Raw genomic sequence first — 18,372 nt, 5'->3', positions numbered from 1 at the left:
TTTTATAGACACTTCTTTATAGTGTCCCTTTAGGCAAAATTAAGCTCCAGGACTAAGTAGGCTTATGGAGAAAATATTGTAGAGATTAACCATTCAAAAATATTCAACTTTGTAACCAGAGTTCTAACAAAAACTATCAGAATCTCAACACACCTTAGCAGTTAAACTTCCACTAGCATTTTTACCCACCACCATTTCCTTTGTAAGATTAAATGCTGGGGCTCACCTTCTTCCTTTAAAATGTAGGTCCTTGAAGATATAAACTCCAAAAACAGATCAGTTTCATCAAAGTTAGAATCCCAATATTTAGAAGTATCTTTGCACCTTCTTCACCTGCACGTGTAGTATCGTCAGGTACATTAAAACTCTCAAAAGTATAGTGATTCTTGATGGTGTTAAATTATTCAAAACTGACTCCAAAGAAAGGCACTTCTGTGGGATTTTTAGCAGTTTTTAAGATTTTATTTATTGCTAACATCTTCTCTGTAATATTGAGAAACTTCCCCTGATTATTTAAAGAGGTATTAAATTGGAATTAACCAATAGAACTTCTGAATTATATTTACATTACTTCCCTTTTTGTGAATCCTCCATGAATTAGTTTGTGATACAGCAACACATTATTCTTTTATAGCAAAAATCTATATTTAAAGTCTCAACAGTACTTCCCAATATTTAATTTTTATTATACCTTCGCTGATTTATTTTCTGAAAAAAAGAAAGCAAGAGTAACATAAACAGGTAATAATATATCTATACAAACCTCCCCCCAACACACACACCACAAACACACCTTAGAAGCATGTTCAAAGTGGCTCTGAATGTTATTGTTTTACTTTATTTTTTAGTTATATAATTTTTAAAATAATATTCTGACAGCAGAATATTAAGAAGAGATGTAAGTAATCTAAAATTATTAAAATTTAATTATCCCAGTAAATTCTAAAAATTCTATGTACATTAAAAACATTATCAGAAATGTTTCACAAGACGGCACTTTATTATGTAAATATAGATCACTATAAATACATTTAAGCTACTTATGTAAACATCATGTGTGATTTTCCTCTTCTGAAAGTTGGGCACAGCAACAAATCTTCCAGAATCTTTAAAAGAGAAACTCATTTTCACATTCTGATCCTCAAATGATTTGCAATCCTGCTGGCTGAAACAGAGAAGAGTCAAGCAATCAAGTATTTTTACATGAAGACTAGTTCATAGATTTTTGAAATGCATGCTGAAATAAAATGTATAGCAAGAAATAAAAACGTATAGCAAGATGTGAATATTGCCTGCTTCACATTTCCTTCTGCTAGCCATGACCCTGAATAAGAAAATGTCCACACATCCACTTAAGGTCATTGACTACTGTTAATAACAACAGAGAAATTTTGTCAGCTATCACTTCTCCCAAGAGAACAAAGAAACATTGTAGAGAACTTTGTTTCACAACAATCTAATTTTTATACTTTGTTTCACAACAATCCAATTTTTATAATATTTGGAAAATATAATTTGGATCGATGTACAATAATGTATAAAAATTATAACAAAATCTCTATATAAATACATTTTAGTTTAAAAAAATCTATAGTTGACCCATTTTCTACATTTAAATATTTCTTCACATTAAATAATTATGACTAATCATAAAACAAAGTATAAAAGCACAAAAGTAGATTTCAACTCAGATTATCAGTTAGTCTTTATCAATAAAATTCAAGTGAAGTTAAAAAAATGTAAAAAGGTAAAAAAATTAGGTAGAAGTATAGGATTATATTGAATTTTATGTTTACTAAGGTTAAAAAAAAACAGAAAATATTTACTGTAAACTGGTCAATTAACCAGAGAAATATTCTGAGGATACCTCTACATGTCAAATTACAGATAGATAAAATATTAATTTAAAAATGTTTAAGATAGTCTTTTTTAGAAAATAAATATAACTTTAATTTCAACTTTAATTACATAAATTTGATTGACAAAGATGCTTTTATGTAGAAAAGAAAATAAACATCTACTACCCAAATCAAAAGTACTAAGAACAAACTAAAAAGGGAACCTAATTAATTCTACATAGCAAAAGTCAACAATTAATGGGATAGCACTTCAGGCAAAATTAACCTAGGTGTATTTTTCTATTTTCATTCCATCTTTTTCAAAGTATTGTCTTTTATTGAAAGTATTACATGTATATTGTATATTTTTAAAAATTTTAAACATAAAGTCTATATTATTATATTTGCACTCAAAATATAATAAAAGATGTAAAATTATATGAAGCACATTTATTTGTTAAACATGTAATTATATTACTGTTATTTTAAATTTTATTAATATTAATATACTATTTCATTGGTAGATTGACAATATGTAATTCTTACAAAATGATGATCCAGTTACAAGTCAGTTTTTCTTTTCTTAACTTCTGGATTCTCAGATTCTATATCTGGGATGTCAATGCTGTCCTTTACACGATGTTTGTATATGAGAAATGCAATGGTAGTGAAGATGAGAGTGCATAATTTGCAAACAAAACCTAAATTTAAAAAAAAACACAATGATCAGATATGTCCATTTATTTAGAACAAAAATATAGGGGAAAAATGCTATTTACCAAGAAAGATAAGTATATTTCACCTATAAAGATATAAATTCCCCAACTGTAGAATGCAATTAATGTCATAAAATTATATCAAGTTACTTAAAAAAAGGTTTTAAAATGTTTATGTTTTAGATTTCTTAGATATATTATGCCACTCCCAAATTCAAGGTGTGTTATTACCTCATAGAATGTGTTAATTCCGAAGCATAAAATATAAATTCTGACTTTCAAAACTTAACTACCAATAGGAACTAGAGCTAAGTCATTTCATGCAGCTTTACTCTTTTTGAAATATTCATCATTTTTCAAATACAGAAAATATTACAGAAAATTAAATAATGTAGGGTTTTTTCATTTTCATGTTTCAAGTTGCAGTAAGTTAACACATTACAACATTACAAGCTTTACATAAAATACTTGAATATTTGATGCAAATGAATCTGTTAATTCTTTTTTATTTTCTTTTAAGATAGGGTATCACTCTGTCACCCAGGCTGGAGTGCAGTGGTGTGATCTTGGCTTATTGAAGCCTTGACCTACCTGGCTCAAGCGATCCTCCCACTTTAGCCTCCTGAGTAGCTGGGACCACAGCTAATTTTTGTAGTTTTTGTAGAGATGTGGTTTTGCCATTTTATCCAGGCTGCTCTCTTGAACTCCTGGCCACAAGCAATCTGCCTGCTTTCAGGTCCCAAAGTGCTGGGATTACAGACATGAGCCACCACTATGCCTGGCCTTTTTCTTTTTTCTTTCTTTTTTTTTTTTTTTTCATTTAATCCTGAAACAGAGCCTCTGTCTATTTCTCAGGCAGGGGTGCCACTAGCATAGCTCACTGCAACTGAACTGCTGGGCTCAAGTGATTCTCTGGCCTCAGCCTCCTGAGTAGCTGGGACTACAAGTGGTGACATCATACCTGACTAATCTCTTTTTAATGTTGGGAATTGTGCTAGAAACTTTTTTTTCTTTTTTAAAATTATTATTATTATACTTTACGTTCTGGGGTGCATGTGCAGAATGTTCAGGTTTGCTACACATGCCATGGTGGTTTGCTGCATCCATCCCCCATCATATACATTAGGTATTTCTCCTAATGCTATCCCTTCCCTAGCCTCCCACCCCTGAAAGGCCCCAGTGTGTGATGTTCCCCTCCCTGTGTCCATGTGTTCTCATTGTTCAACATCCACTTATGTGTGAGAATATGCGGTATTCAGTTTTCTGTTCTTGTGTAAGTGTGCTGAGAATGATGATTTCTAGCTTTATCCATGTTCCTGCAAAGGACATGAACTCATTCTTTTTCATGGCTGCATAGTATTCCAGGTGTATATGTGCCACATTTTCTTTATCCAGTCTATCATTCATGGGCATTTGGGTTGATTCCATGTCTTTGCAATCGTGAACAGTGCTGCAATAAACATATGTGTGCATGTGTCTTTATAATAGAATGATCTGTAATCCTTTGGGTATATATCCAGTAGTGGGATTGCTAGAAATACCAAATGGTATTTCTAGTCCTAGATCCTTGAGAAATCACCACATGGTCTTCCACAAGGATTGAACTAATTTACACTCCCACCAACAATGTAAAAGTAAAAGTGTTCCTATTTCTCTACATCCTTTCCAGTATCTGTTGTCTCCTGATTTTTTTTTAAATGATCACCATTCTAACTGGCCTGAGATGGTATCTCAACATGGTTTTGATTTGCATTTATCTAATGACCAGTGGTGATGAGCTTTTTCATGTTTGTTGGCTGCATAAATGTCTTCTTTTGAGAAGCATCTCTTCATATCTTTCACCCACTTTTTGATTTTTTTTTTTTTTTTCTTGTAAATTTGTTCAAGTTCTTCGTAGATTCTGGATATTAGCCCTTTGTCAGATGGGTAGATTGCAAAAATTTTTTCTGTTGATTGCTGGTTCACTGTAATGATAGTCTCTTTTACTGTGCAGAAGCTCTTTAATTAGATCTCATTTGTCTATTTTGGCTTTTATTGCCATTGCTTTTGGTGTCTTAGACATGAAGTTCTTGCCCAGGCCTATGTCCTGAATGGTATTGCCTAGATTTTCTTCTAGAGTTTTTATGGTGTTAGGTCTTATTTTAAAATCTCTAATCCATCTGGAGTTCATTTTTGTATAAGGTGTAAGGAAGGGATCCAGTTTCAGCTTTCAGCATATGGCTAGCTAGGTTTCCCAACACCATTTATTGAATAGGAAATCCTTTCCCCTTTGCTTGTTTTTGTCAAATACCAGATGGTTGTAAATGTGTGACATGATTTTTGAGGCCTCTGTTCTGTTCCACTTGTCTGTATCTCTGTTTTGGTATCAGTATCATGCTGTTATTGTTATTTTAGCCTTGTATTGTACCTTGAAGTCAGGTAGCGTGATGCCTCCAGCTTTTTTTGTTGTTGTTGTTTAGGATTGTCTTGGCTATACAGGTTCTTTTTTGGTTTCATATGAAATTTAAGGTGTTTTTTCCCGGTTCTGTGAAGTCAATGGTAGCTTGATGGGGAGAGCATTGAATCTACAGATTAATTTGGGCAGTACAGTATGGCCATTTTCAGGATACTGATTCTTCCTATCCATGAGCTTGGAATGTTTTTCCATCTGTTTGTGTCCTCTCTTATTTCCTTGAGCAATGGTTTGCAGTTCTCCTTGAAGAGGTTCTTTATGTCTCTGTTAGTTGTATTCCTGGGTATCTTATTCTCTTTGTAGCAGTTGTGAATGGGAGTTCACTCATGATTTGGCTCTCTGTTTGTAGAAATGGGGTCTTGCTAGGTTGTTTCGGCTGGTCTCGAACTCCTGGCCTCAAATGATCATCTTGCCTTGGCATCCCAAAGTGTAAAATATTTTACAGCCACAATATCAATTATCTGGCATAATGGTTTCAAGACGAAAAGGAATCATTAATGATTCTATGCCATTTATAATGATACAATAAAGTTTCAAACATTTTAAAGAGAAAGAATACTATTTTTAATGATGGTTGTATCTGACATAGTTGTGACATTATACAATTGTAACATATAAATAACATAGTAAATAATGATAGCATATCATTCTTTTGAGGGTTCAGCTTGCAAAGAAAAGTTGAGCAAATTTGAAAAACAAGCCAGTAATTCTTCCAAGAAAAAGGGAATTGTTGCAGTAGGCAAATAATCTGAAAATGATGGAAAAAGGTAGATTAAAATATTCTGTTTAAAGACTTGATGAGCAGATGAAGAAATGAAAAACAGATAGATTAATATCCAAGGCAGGGCAGAACTTGAGTGAAAGTGATCTGAATCCTGCAACAGCTTTTTCTTTATGGTTATTTTCTATATTGGATGGGGCAAGCGGGTAAGGTAAAAACCTTTACTCTGGCAAAAGATGCTGCTGAAGAACAAAGTTTTATTTGGCCTAACTGGGCTGAAGTGACAAAGATGAAGACAGCAAAGGTTTCAAACAAATGGCAAAAAAAAAAAAAAAAAAAAAAAAAAAAAAAAAAAAAAAGACATACGTTGGATATCAAAAGCCAGCAGAGTCATAACACTCAAAGATATGTAGCCTCTTTGTGAAGCACAGGCAGGTCTACAAATTTTGTCATTGTCCACAACTAAAGCACTAGAGAAGACAAAGTTCTAATCATTCACCCCTTGAAAATTTGAAGCCAAATTGAAGCTACAAACTAGCCAAGAACCGGTTGAGTCGGAAATTTAATTAACTTACCATCCACTTAGGTAGACTAACAGAAGAAAGAAAATGTCCCTTTCTGAGGGTATTTATTACTCTATTATACAAAAGGCCTGAAATGCAATCAAATGTTGCAAGACATATGAAAAAGCAAGGAAATACTATTTCCCATTAAAAGTGGAAGTAGTCAATAAAAGCATACTTAGAGAGGCTTTAGCAGTTGGAATTAACAGAAAGGAACTTTAAAATAATTATGGTGAAGCATAAATGTATCTACTGGAAAAGGCAGACATTGTGCATGAAGAAATGAGAAATTTTCAGTATAGAAACTGAAACTACAAAAATGAACTTTGTAAAATAACTAGAAAAAAAAAAGAAAGAAAGAGAACATAGCATCCATGATACATGAAATAATATCAAGTGGTTGCATATGTATTTAAATAGAGCCCCAGAAGGAGAGAGTAGGAAAAATGAGATCAATGTTTTGAATGGTGATGTCCAAACACTTTCCAAAAATGTAGAAGACATAAACCCATGGATCCAAGAAGCTCAGCATACACAAAAGAAGGGGAAAAACCCCAACAATACATAGAAAACCATACTTAGGCACATTGTAGTCAATTTAACAAAAGTCAAACAAAATCAAAGAGAAAATCTTGAAAAAAAATCCAAATGAACAAGACATATTACATGTTGGAAAGCAACATTACAAATGACAGCTGACTTCTCACCAGAAACAATGTAGACCAGAAAGTGATGTAATGTGTCTAAAGTTCAGAGTTACAGGATTCTATATTAAGCAAAAATATCGTTCAAAAAGTAAACACAGACAAAATACAGTCTCAATAAACAAAAAGGTAAAAAAATTCATCTCTTGTATAAAAGAAATGCTAAAAAATATGTTTTTAAGGTACCTATTTTAGATAGAATATTACAGATCTACAGAAAAGGCACATATTTAGATGAACCTAAAAGAATATATGTACACATACACTGTAGACTTTATGAAAAAGAGCACTGATAGAGGGGGCAAAATGGACATTAAGTAATAATAAAAATAACAATTCATCAAAAACATAAAAATCCTATGTGAGTGTGCCAAACAATAGGGCTCCAAAATATCAAAGAACAAAATGGAAAATTTAAAACTAGAAATGGATTATTAACCTATTTGCAGATTTCAGCATCCCTCAAGTCACTAACAGAACACAAATACAAAATATGTTAGTAAAGATATAATCTGAACATGATCTGAATAATACAAAGTGAGCTAACTGATATTGTCAAAAGATAACACCAAAACTACAAAATATGCATTTCTAGGTGTACATGAATAATTCATGAGATAGAGCATCTGATAGGTCATAAGAGACGTTTCAGACAGGAGGATCACTTGAGGTGAGGAGTTCAAGATGAGCCTGGGCAACACAGTGAGACTTCCTGTTTTAAAAGTAAACAAACTAGCTGGGCATGGTGGTATGGGCCTGTAATTCTAGCTGCTCAGGAGGTTGAGGTGGGAGGATTCCTTGAGCACATGATTTGAGGTTACAGTGAGCCATGATCTCCCACTCCAACCTGGGTGACAGAGCAAGACTTGTCTCAAAATAAATAAATAAATAAATAAATGCATAGAAGCCCCATTTGTACTAACCAAACACTGTAAACAATTCAAGTGTTGTTAATAAGAGAACTAATAAACTGTAGCATATTCATAAAATGAAAATCATAGTAAGTCCTATAAAGCACAAACTTCTGCTGTAGAAAGAATATTCATGAATTTTCCTTGCATAAAATTAAGCAAGATAGACACAAAAAAGAGTACAGTCTTCTACTTATGTAAATTTCTATACCCAATACAACAGATATTTTTTAAAAATCCATGCCGGGCACAGTGGCTCCTGCCTGTAATCCCAGCACTTTGGGAGTCCAAGGCGGGTGTATTGCCTGAGCTCAGGAGTTTGAAATCAGCCTGGGCAACACAGTGAAACCCTGTCTCTACTAAAATACAAAAAAATAGCTGGGCATGGTGGCATGTGCCTGTAGTCCCAGCTACTCAGGAGGCAGAGGCAGGAGAACTGTTTGAACCTGGGAGGTGGAGGTTGCAGTTAGCCCAGATCATTGCCACTGCGCTCCAGCATTGGCAACAGAGTGAGACACCAAAAAAAAAAAAAAAAAAAAAAAATCTGAAAGGACTGTCGGGGACCGTCCGGGAGAGGTAGGCACGTCTGCCAGGGATCTCTCGACCTGCAAGAACACGGGAATGTTCCCCACAAAGGACTCCATCTAAAGAGGAGGGAAAGTGACTGAAAAGGTGGTCATGGGAGAAATTTCCATATTTTGTTTTGGGTGTTGTTTCCACAAGGGTACTCAATTATCAAAAGCCATCAAATTGAACTTCTAAAATCTATGTTAATTGAACTAATTACAGCTCAGGGTTTTTTTCTTTTTTTAATAAAAATAGTATTGTTTAATATATATATTTATTTAAACAACCTCACTCTGTCACCCAGGCTGGAATGCAGGGTCTCAATCTCCGCTCACTGCAACCTCCACCTCCCAGGATCAGGTGATTCTCCTACATCAGCTTCTCAAGTAGCTGGGACTATAATCGTGTGCCACCAAATCCAGTTAATTTTTTAATATTTTTTGTACAGACAGGATTTGGTCATATTGCCCATGCAGATCTTAAACTTTTGATCTCAAGCTATTCGCCTGCCTCAGGGCTTTCAAAGTGCTGGGATTACAGGCATGAGCCACTACATCTGGCTAATTTTTGCATAATTTGTATAGGGACATGGTTTTGCCATATTGCCCAGACTGGTCTTAAACTCTAGAGCTCAAACTATCTTCCCACATCGGCCCTCCCCAAGTGCTGAGATTACAGGCCTGAGCCTCCATGTCTGGCTGTTTGATATATTTTTTACAAACCAAACACAGTGTGACCATCACTTGAATCATGAATGAAATACGGTTAGTACCCTAGCAACCCTACTCATGATTCCTCAAGGTCACTAACTGATAAAACTTAGTTTTGTTTGCTCTTGAATATATTCATATAGCAAGCCAAAATTATGTAAGTGAATACTCATTTGTGCCTGGTTTTTTCAAATCAACATAGTGTTTGTGTGATTCATCTATATTTTACGTAGTCGCGTTCTTTACGTTTTCATTGTTGTATAGAATTCCATTGTTCAATTTACCACAATTTATTAACTATTCTATTGTAGCTTTTTTGTTTGTTTGTGATTTTTTTGAGATGGAGTTTCCCTCTTGTTACCCAGGCTGGAGTGCAGTGGTGTGACCGTGGCTCACTGCAACCTCTGCCTCCTGGGTTCAAGTGATTCTCCTGCCTCAGCCTCTGGAGTAGCTGGGATTACAGGTAGCCACCACCATGCCCAGATAATTTTTGTATGTTTAGCAGACATGGTGCTGGGCAGGTCTTGAGTACCATAGGGGCGGGCCTGTTTTCTGCATCTGCAGAGGTGGTTCTAAAGCCTGGGTCTCCAGGGGACAGGACAGCATCAAAGTCTACTGGAGTGAGCCTGGACCCTATATCCATTGGAACCTAGGGCTAGAGGGATCACTCTGGATCCTGGGAACACAGGGGACAGGGCTGGAACCTGTATCTGCTAGGAATGGCCTGGAAGTTGGGTCTGTGAGTATCAGCCTGGTGCCTCAGGCTGCAAGTACCCAGCCCAGTGCCTTGGGCTACAGATACTAGCCTGAAGCTAAGGTTTTTGTGAGCCAGTCTTGTGCAACACAGACTGGGGGCATAGTCTGTGGGTGCCAACCTGAAGTGCAGAGCTGTGGGAGTCAGCCTGTAGTTGAGGCAGGCCTGAAGACTCCTCCACAGGTCTCTGCCTCGAGCCTGGTGGTAAGGGGATCAGCCTAGAGCTGTATTTTACTGAGGCAGACTTGGTATCTAGTCAACGGCAAAGTCAGATTCTTGCTTAGAGTTCATTCCTTCACATGGAGGGTATCTCTCTGCATTATTCTGCCAGACTTGGGGGAAGGGTGATGCATAACTATACTTCCTATCCTCCTCAGTGTGTCTTTTCTTATTTCTCTGCTATATCCAGGTGCTGTATTCTTTCAAAGTAATTTCTGTAGCTCTTCCGAAGGTATGTTCACACATGGATGGTAAAATAAATGATTCTGTGAGGAAATAAGTGCTGAAAATTCCTATTCCTTAGTCTTGCTAATGTCTTCCAATCCCTGGAATTCTAATTCAGGACCTCAGAATGTATATTTTTAATAAGAACACCAAGTGATTCTGAGTCATATAACCAATTAAATACATTTTAAAATATACTGGCTTACACTAAATTCCCACACATGCATAATATTGCAGTTTTCTATCTTTGCATAGATTTTCTATCTGACCACAATTATTTATATTCTTTGTTATTCATATCTCCTTCCAATAGCACTTTACTGGAGTTTCTTCTAGTTCACCAACTTTGTCAAATACCTTCTGTGAAAACAGGTAACCATGTGACAATTATATCTAAAATAAAAAATTAAAGTCTCTGCAAAGTTTTAAGACTTCCTTAAGAAGAATTCCTATTTTTGTTGAATTACCTCCAACAAGTTAATTTTGACTTCTCAAATGTCATGTTACTCTTTGATTTTTTTACATTTTACTCAGTTTTTGTTGTCGGTCAATCTTGCCGAATAATTGACTTCAGAATTAGAAGGCATTGCTCTATACTTTTATGAAACAGATATTTGTTACTCTTAAATATTAGAGTCTATCATTCATTTTTTTTGAATTATTGAATCTACTCAGTGAAACCACAAAACATGTAAACACTTTAAAGTATTTATAACACAAAACGTATTTATACAATACAATCATTTAATGTTCACTCTGATTAAGACTGAAGAAATTATGCAATACAATATCCTCACTTAAAAGATTAATAAATTATGATTCAGGAAGATTTGATAAGTTTTCTTAAGCAATAAAAACATGTCTAGACTTTCCCAACACTTTGACCATATCTCATACCACCATGGCATCTTGATTCCCTATATCTCTTATGTATTCAGCAAATACTGAATGATTACTGTGTTCTAGGCACTGCTATATCATTGAGCAAAAGAGAAAATACGAAGTGTAGATTTAACTGAAATAAGAGTAGCGTGATGTTCTCCAGTGGTGCAAAAATTTTGTTCAAATTTATCCAGTCTTTTACTGTGGAGGTAGAATGGGTTACAATGTCAAGAGATTTGTTTGTACATGGGCAAAAATATTTCCCAAAACTAAAATTCTGCTAATTATCATTCTTTATTTGGGAACGATTATGTATTTAATGCACTGACTCCAAAACATGTAAATTCTATGGCACTTAGTTTCTAAAATATTTACTATATAACTAGATAATCCTCCTTTTTTATTTTTTATTTTTGAGAGAGTCTCACTCCGTCATTCAGGCTGGCATAATAATGACTCACTATAGCCTCAACCTCGCAAGCTCAAGAGAGCCTCTCACCTCTGAATAGCATGTGACAATATGCTTGAATTTTTTTTTAATTTTTTTTTATTTTATTTGTAGAGATGTGGTCTCACTCTGTTGTGCAGGCCAAGCCTCCTTTACTCATCAAAGTACTTATTTCATTCACAGTTTATTCTAATTCTACCTTACTATAAATAACCATAAGTCTTAAAAATAATTTTATTTCTCTCCATTTCCTTAATACTTATCACTTACATATTCCTACCAATAGGTAAGCCATTTTTGTCTGGTTATATATCCAACATTGTCCTCTGTGTCCACAGTCATTAGTGTCTCGAAAAATACAAGAACTTTCTCCTGATATTTTAAAGATGAATGGTCCAGGAATAGTCCCTATGAGAAATGCAATGATTAAAATTCTTAATGAAAACACTATAGGTCAGGATTAAAATTATTTTCTTTTAAACATGTAATACACACACACATAATATATATGAATGGTGAATCATCATTCAAAACTTATCACTTAAATTATCTAAAATGTATTTATAGATAAGATTGTTAATCAATGGAAACAATGTGAGTTTTCAGAAAAAAAATCCATATCCCTGTAGGTATGAAACAATTATTAGTTTTGCATCTGTTTAGAATGTTGTACATGTTGTTATTTAGATGACATTTTAATTTTTTTTTTTTTTACTTTTGTGTGAAAAACTTAGGAGAAAGTACTTAAAACAGAGTTACCAAATACTGATTTTGTGAAGTTAGTATGTGATCAAAGATCTCTAACTGACATTTTCAACTACTGAAAAAATGAGTTTGCAAATGTATATCTGTTATTTATCAGGACATTGAGAAAAATAACTGAAAATGCAAACACACTAGTGTGTTTATAGTAGCCCCAGATTCAGATGACCTCAAATCCAGAGGACCAGCTGTGCTGCCTGAGGGAAACCTCTACATAGTCTCAGACAAAATCTCCACAGTAACAATGCTACTTTCAGCCAAAAGTGAGTGAAAAGTCACACACACACACACACACACACACACGCACACACACACGAGTTGCCTCCAAACACACCAGATTCAAATTCTCAGAACTAAAATCTCTGACGATTGATCATCTTTCTTAAGCAAATATCAGAACCTTCTTGCCTAAACGACTCTTGATTCCTGCCAATCCTCATTATCTAGATTCACTCCTTTTGGTGAGCGGTAGCACTCTCTTTTTTATAATTGCTCAAGGTTAAAAAAAAAAAGACTACTATTCATTTTTTCTATTTTTTACCATCTTTTCCCAATCCATCATACATCTTTGTAACACTAATTCCAAAGATATTTTGGTTATACTGTCTTCACTCTATCTCTACTACAAACCCTAGAATCCACTTTAATTCTTTTTTTTTTTTTTCCTTTGGAGACAAAGTCTTGCTCTGTCGCCCAGGCTAGAGTGTAGTGGTATGATCTCCGCTCACTGCAATCTGTCTACCAGGTTCAAGATATTCCCGTGCCTCAGCCTCCCGAGTGGTTAGGATTACAGATGTCTGCCACCATACCCAGCTAATTTTTCTATTTTAGTAGAGATGGAGTTTTACCATGTTGGCCAGGCTGGTCTCAAACTCCTGACCTCAGGTGATCTACCAGCTTCAGCCTCCCAAAGTGCTGGGATTACAAGAGTGAGCCAGCATACCCGGCCTAATACAATTCTTAGACTTCAGCAAAAGCCCTTCCTTTTCTTTTCCTCCACATTGATTTTCTGTAAGTATTTTTTCCTCTATCAGCAGAGTTACCTTTTACTTTTTTACTTTTAAAATTATTATTATTATTATTATTATTAGAGACAGAGTCTTGTTATATTGCCAAAGCTGGTCTCCAACTCTTGGCCTCAAGGAATCCTCCCTCCTCAGCATCCCAAAGTGCTGGGATTACAAATGTAAGCACTGTGCCTACTACCCAGTGTTATCTTTTAAATGTAAATCAAATAATATCTATCATCTGCTTAAAATTATCTGGTAGAAAAACCCTGAAATATCTATAGACCATTTATGTCTACAATATTTAATATCATCTTAATCTACTTTCTCCCATTCAAAAATACATCAGCCTCACTGGCTCCCTTTCTGATGCAAGAAACTTCCTGTGTACTGACTGTTTCCTATGCTACCTCTTCCATTACAAATCTCTGATCCAGTGAATCATTGTCCAAAACAAAAATATTCTAATTTTCCCAGTTAAAAAAGCTAATTTTAATCAAGCATGTAGATCTAGCTATAGAATGATGTCTCTGACCCCTATCAGAGCCACACTTAGATTTTTCTACACTTTTTAATTATATGTCTTTCAGTCTTCAATCCATGAACTTAAGTCAATCAGAGGTTCTAAAATCGTCATAATGTGCATCTGAAATCTAGTTTTTGCTATTTAAGAAAGTCAAAGAAAATAGCACATTACTCCCCAACATTTATTTGTTCTTAGAAACAAATAAGTCTTTGAAAACATTAGATTCAGTGTGGTTGGTGATGAAAATTTTTAAAAACCCTAGTCTAGGTTAGTGACTTCCCAAACACGCAAACAATGTAAAGTATTACAAGAGTTTTCTATGAGCTTGCCAAACCACACATCTAAGACGATTAATATATTTCAAATTAAATTTGTTGTCTCTTCTGATCAAATATAATATGCATATTTTATTTGATAATTTGAGAATTAGGATGAGTTTTGCATTAGGTAGTCCCTCTTTACATTGCCTCCTAAATTCTGCAAAGCAGCCCACCCTTTCACTTGCTTTGGTCATTTACCGTTATTTGCTTGTAATACTCAATATACATGTAGACACATATACAAATAAAAAAACCGATTTGATGTAATGAAAGATGGCCAAAAATACATACCAAATATTCTCAAAATCACATAGCTTACACCCAAGGCCAGCGAACGCAGTGTTTCAGGTACAACTCTAAAAGTAAATAGCAATGATATAGTCAGTACATTTTAATTAGCACTAAGAATGTATGCTGTGTGTGTGTATATATATACATATATATATGCATCAGTTGTACTAAGAATCTTCAGCCAGTTTAAGCTGGCCTGTTAAAGGACTACAACTCCCCCTTTCTCCATATTATGCCCCTTGCCAGCCAATTCCAAATGTCCTTGATCTTCCAAAAGAGGAAGGTTTTTATGGCCCAATCCCTCTGCCCCTGCTCCCTTTCCTTTGCTAGAAAGAGTACTAGATTTTATACTTATCTTTTCTCATTCTGTCATGTACACCCATTATTTTAGATTTTTTTTTTTTTTTTTCCCCCTGTGAGATGCACTCTCCACATTTTTCTATACAGCTCTCTGCCCTGGGAGGCTGAGGTAAATGGACTATATCAATGGGCTCTCCTGTCTTCTGGCTACTGATTGGGACACTTCTGAGTGAGGGAGGAAAGATCTGTATTCCAAGGCTCCCTCCTGGCAGTTACCCAGGCTGATCGTGTCCAATGGGCGAATGAGTCCTCCCTACAGGACCCCTTTTTCCTTTCCAGTCTCTGTTTCCCTTCAGGCCTGGAGTGGAAGGATACCAGAGATAATGCACTATTTTTTGGAATTCCTTACACCTTACCTATATTTTAAATAGTCACTTTATTCAACTTTACTAAAATCGTTCTAATTTGCGGGTGCCACCTCTTTCGTGTTTGACCTGTGACTACTACATTCACTATTTAAAAGCTAAAATAAATTAAAAATAACTTTTCCAAATATAAATAATGAAGATTGCAGTATTTCCTACTGCAAATACTTGATCTCAAACCAAGTATTTATTTAAAAAAGAAAAAAATGCACGACAGGACATATTAGGAGTTGGAAAATAAAAATACAATTAAAAATAATCCTTAAACATTTTAGGAAGTTAAAAAATATGGACTATATTATTAATGGGCATTTAAAATAAACTCAATGCTTACTTTTTGTTTCTTTGCCTTTAAACTTGGACAATAAACTGTATTATGACCAATATTTCATCCAAAATAATCAATTTATAAAAATATAGCATATACACAGTATTTTGTAATATTTTGCAGAAAGGGAGACAATTCTACTCATATCAACCTAGTAAAAATATATTTCTTCCCCATATATTTACTATTAGAAAAATAAAAACAACCCATTCTCAAATAACTAAATTTTTAAATAATAATTTATACTTTTATTATGAGCAGATTCACTATGAGTTAAAAAAGTGTCATGTTTTCAAATCAAAGCTTAGTATAGTTTTTGATATAAAGTGGAAATGTTGCCTAACTGTAATTCAGTATTCTCCTTTATTTAGCATAAGTAGTTTTCTCCTATGTCATATGATACTAGAGCTATCTGAAGCACATATATAGCTGACCATTATTCATAAGGAAGCAGTATTTATGTATCTTCAATTTGACTGCAACTCTCTTTCCAACTAATATAGAAAATAAGATGAAAGATTAATAATTTCCAGGATTTTCCAAAATTAGTTAAGTGAATAGCACAAAAATAGCTAAGAGATATGTATGCAAAATTAAGATTTGAATGAAAAACCATAGTGCTTTAACAAAAAAGTAGCATTAAAAAATTATAATTTAATCAATAAAAGAATTAAGAATTTCGTGAAATAAACAAAAAAAATTGTCAATACTCTCCCAAAATGTAAAAGGAAGCTTTCATAGTCTTTTGTATGGCCTCTAAATTTATATTTTTAGTCCATATCTTTCTTATGAACATGGGTTCTAAAGGTAAGTTGGTATCTTGCACAAAAATCTGTTCTTCCCTTAGAACTCCCTGCTTAAAAAAAAATAATGAAAATGGAATCTTCATTTACGCACTTCTCAAGCCCAACTCTTGTAAAAAGGCATTTTTGGAAAGATCTTTTTTTCTCATATACCACAGCTAACCAGTAGATCCAATACTGCCATTAAATTTCTTTTTCATGTCTCCCTTTTGATTTTCATTATCTCTAATACCACTGCTGAATTTCACGCCTATAGCTTCATGAAATAAATGAAAGAATTTATCTTTCAACAACCATCCTTATCCCTTTCGTACATTCTCCATATAAGAACTAAAGTGATTTTTTAAAGATGAAATTCTGATTATTCTACTGCCTCACACTAGGATCTTTCCATGTCTTCCCACTGTTCTTAGAATTTAATCTAGAAATGCAAAGAAAATTTGAAACGGTCAGCCTGATCTAATCAGTGCTATTTCCTGCCACCTCCAAACTTTTGCCCCATCACCCTCCTTGCTTACCACATTCTATACGAGAACACTCTTATAAAGCTACTTCTCCCCCCAGACATTTTGCATCTGTTGTTCCCACTGTGTGAAGTACTTATCTCTCATCCTTCAGGGTTTGGTTCAAATGTAATTTCTTCAGGAATACCCTCCTTGAATCCCCGGAATAAGTTAGACTATCATGTAATTTTCTCATTGTGTTTTTCTACATTTTGTTCAGGGTATATTTTAATATTACAATTAAATATTTATTAGTGAAACTACATTTTTTTTTATTCTGTCTACCTTGTTACATCTGACATTCATCAGAGGAGCAGACACCTGGTCGTTTGTGTTCCTCTTTTATTCCACATTTGTCCTTAAAGTGCTTGCCCACTCTCTTGTTTGAATCCACAGTGATTACCACAATTAAGGGACATAAATATGTTAAAATTATGAAGACAAAGGAAAAATGTTGAAGAACTAGTTTTTTAAATGAGCCTCTCAATGGAAAGATACAGATAAATCGCGATTCTTTATTATTTATACTGAAGCCCTTCACTGCTTCAGATTTTAGCAAATTTCTCAAGAGGAAAAATTACTTTGTCATTCTTAGCCCCATGTGATCGCTGTAAACCCTGCCTGTTTGCTTGTCTTCCGGTTGTGACCCGCCAGCCTGGGCCTAGTCCAGATTGTCAGCATCTAGCCTGCATCAAGAATTTGGCAAGTACCTCACCGGCAGCTTTAGATGCCCAGTTCACCTCTGAAAGCTTCTGCTCTCTCTGGAAGTTTGACTCCTTTAGTCCCGGGCTTCTTTTTGATCTTAAATATATGCCTTTTATCATTTAAACCAGCCTTTCCAGTTGTCCTCTATATGAGCATTAACCTGTTGCAAATCACTGAAAGCTATCCCATTTCCATGGCTTTAATGATCACTTATTTAACAATAATTTCATATTTAACGTCTTTAGCTTTGACTTTTATTGAACTTTTAAAGATTGAACTTTGTCGAATTTGTAATATTATTACATGCTTTGAAAAGCAGAACAATATAAAGATTTCAGTGGTTCCCAGGTGTGTACGCAGAATAACATTCACATTAATGTGGCAACAAAGATCGTGTTAATGTGAATTAACACGACCTTTACCTAGCTCAAATCTCTTGGTCTCATTCATCACCATGCTATTCCTGTCCTAGAAAACTTTTGCCTGGGATATTTCAAACATTTTTTGGCCTCACTTTCACTTCTCACTTTCCCTGCTAAGGCCTTGTCCTGAGACTGCTTGCATTATGAGAAATCATTTATCTTCATAATTCATTTCATGGAATAGATCCTAGAGCACTTCCAAATCAACTCAGATAGAAATTACCATTTTTCTCACTTCGTTTTCTGGTCAGCCTATGCAGGTTTCTCATG

At 34.5% G+C, this 18,372-nt stretch overlaps 1 protein-coding gene across 2 annotated transcripts in view; it reads right to left on the bottom strand.

Moving 5' to 3' along the window:
* Nucleotides 1-805: 805 nt before the first annotated feature.
* SLCO6A1 (solute carrier organic anion transporter family member 6A1) overlaps nucleotides 806-18,372 on the bottom strand; it is a 92,177-nt gene continuing 74,610 nt past the window's right edge. The window contains exons 11-14 of one of the 2 annotated variants that reach the window (XM_003920939.3): nucleotides 14,617-14,681; nucleotides 11,981-12,118; nucleotides 2,385-2,539; nucleotides 806-1,158 (exon numbers count right to left, since the gene is read on the bottom strand). In XM_003920939.3, the coding sequence (XP_003920988.2) occupies nucleotides 2,400-2,539; nucleotides 11,981-12,118; nucleotides 14,617-14,681 (343 nt within the window). In that variant the 3' untranslated portion in view covers nucleotides 806-1,158; nucleotides 2,385-2,399. The remainder of the gene's footprint in view (nucleotides 1,159-2,384; nucleotides 2,540-11,980; nucleotides 12,119-14,616; nucleotides 14,682-18,372) is intronic. The other variant, XM_010340122.2, reaches the window with a different exon arrangement.

The sequence above is a fragment of the Saimiri boliviensis genome, chromosome 1 (genome assembly GCF_048565385.1).
Source record: "Saimiri boliviensis isolate mSaiBol1 chromosome 1, mSaiBol1.pri, whole genome shotgun sequence".
NCBI classification, from domain to species: Eukaryota; Metazoa; Chordata; class Mammalia; order Primates; family Cebidae; genus Saimiri; species Saimiri boliviensis.
This window is presented reverse-complemented; position numbering and strand designations above follow the sequence as displayed.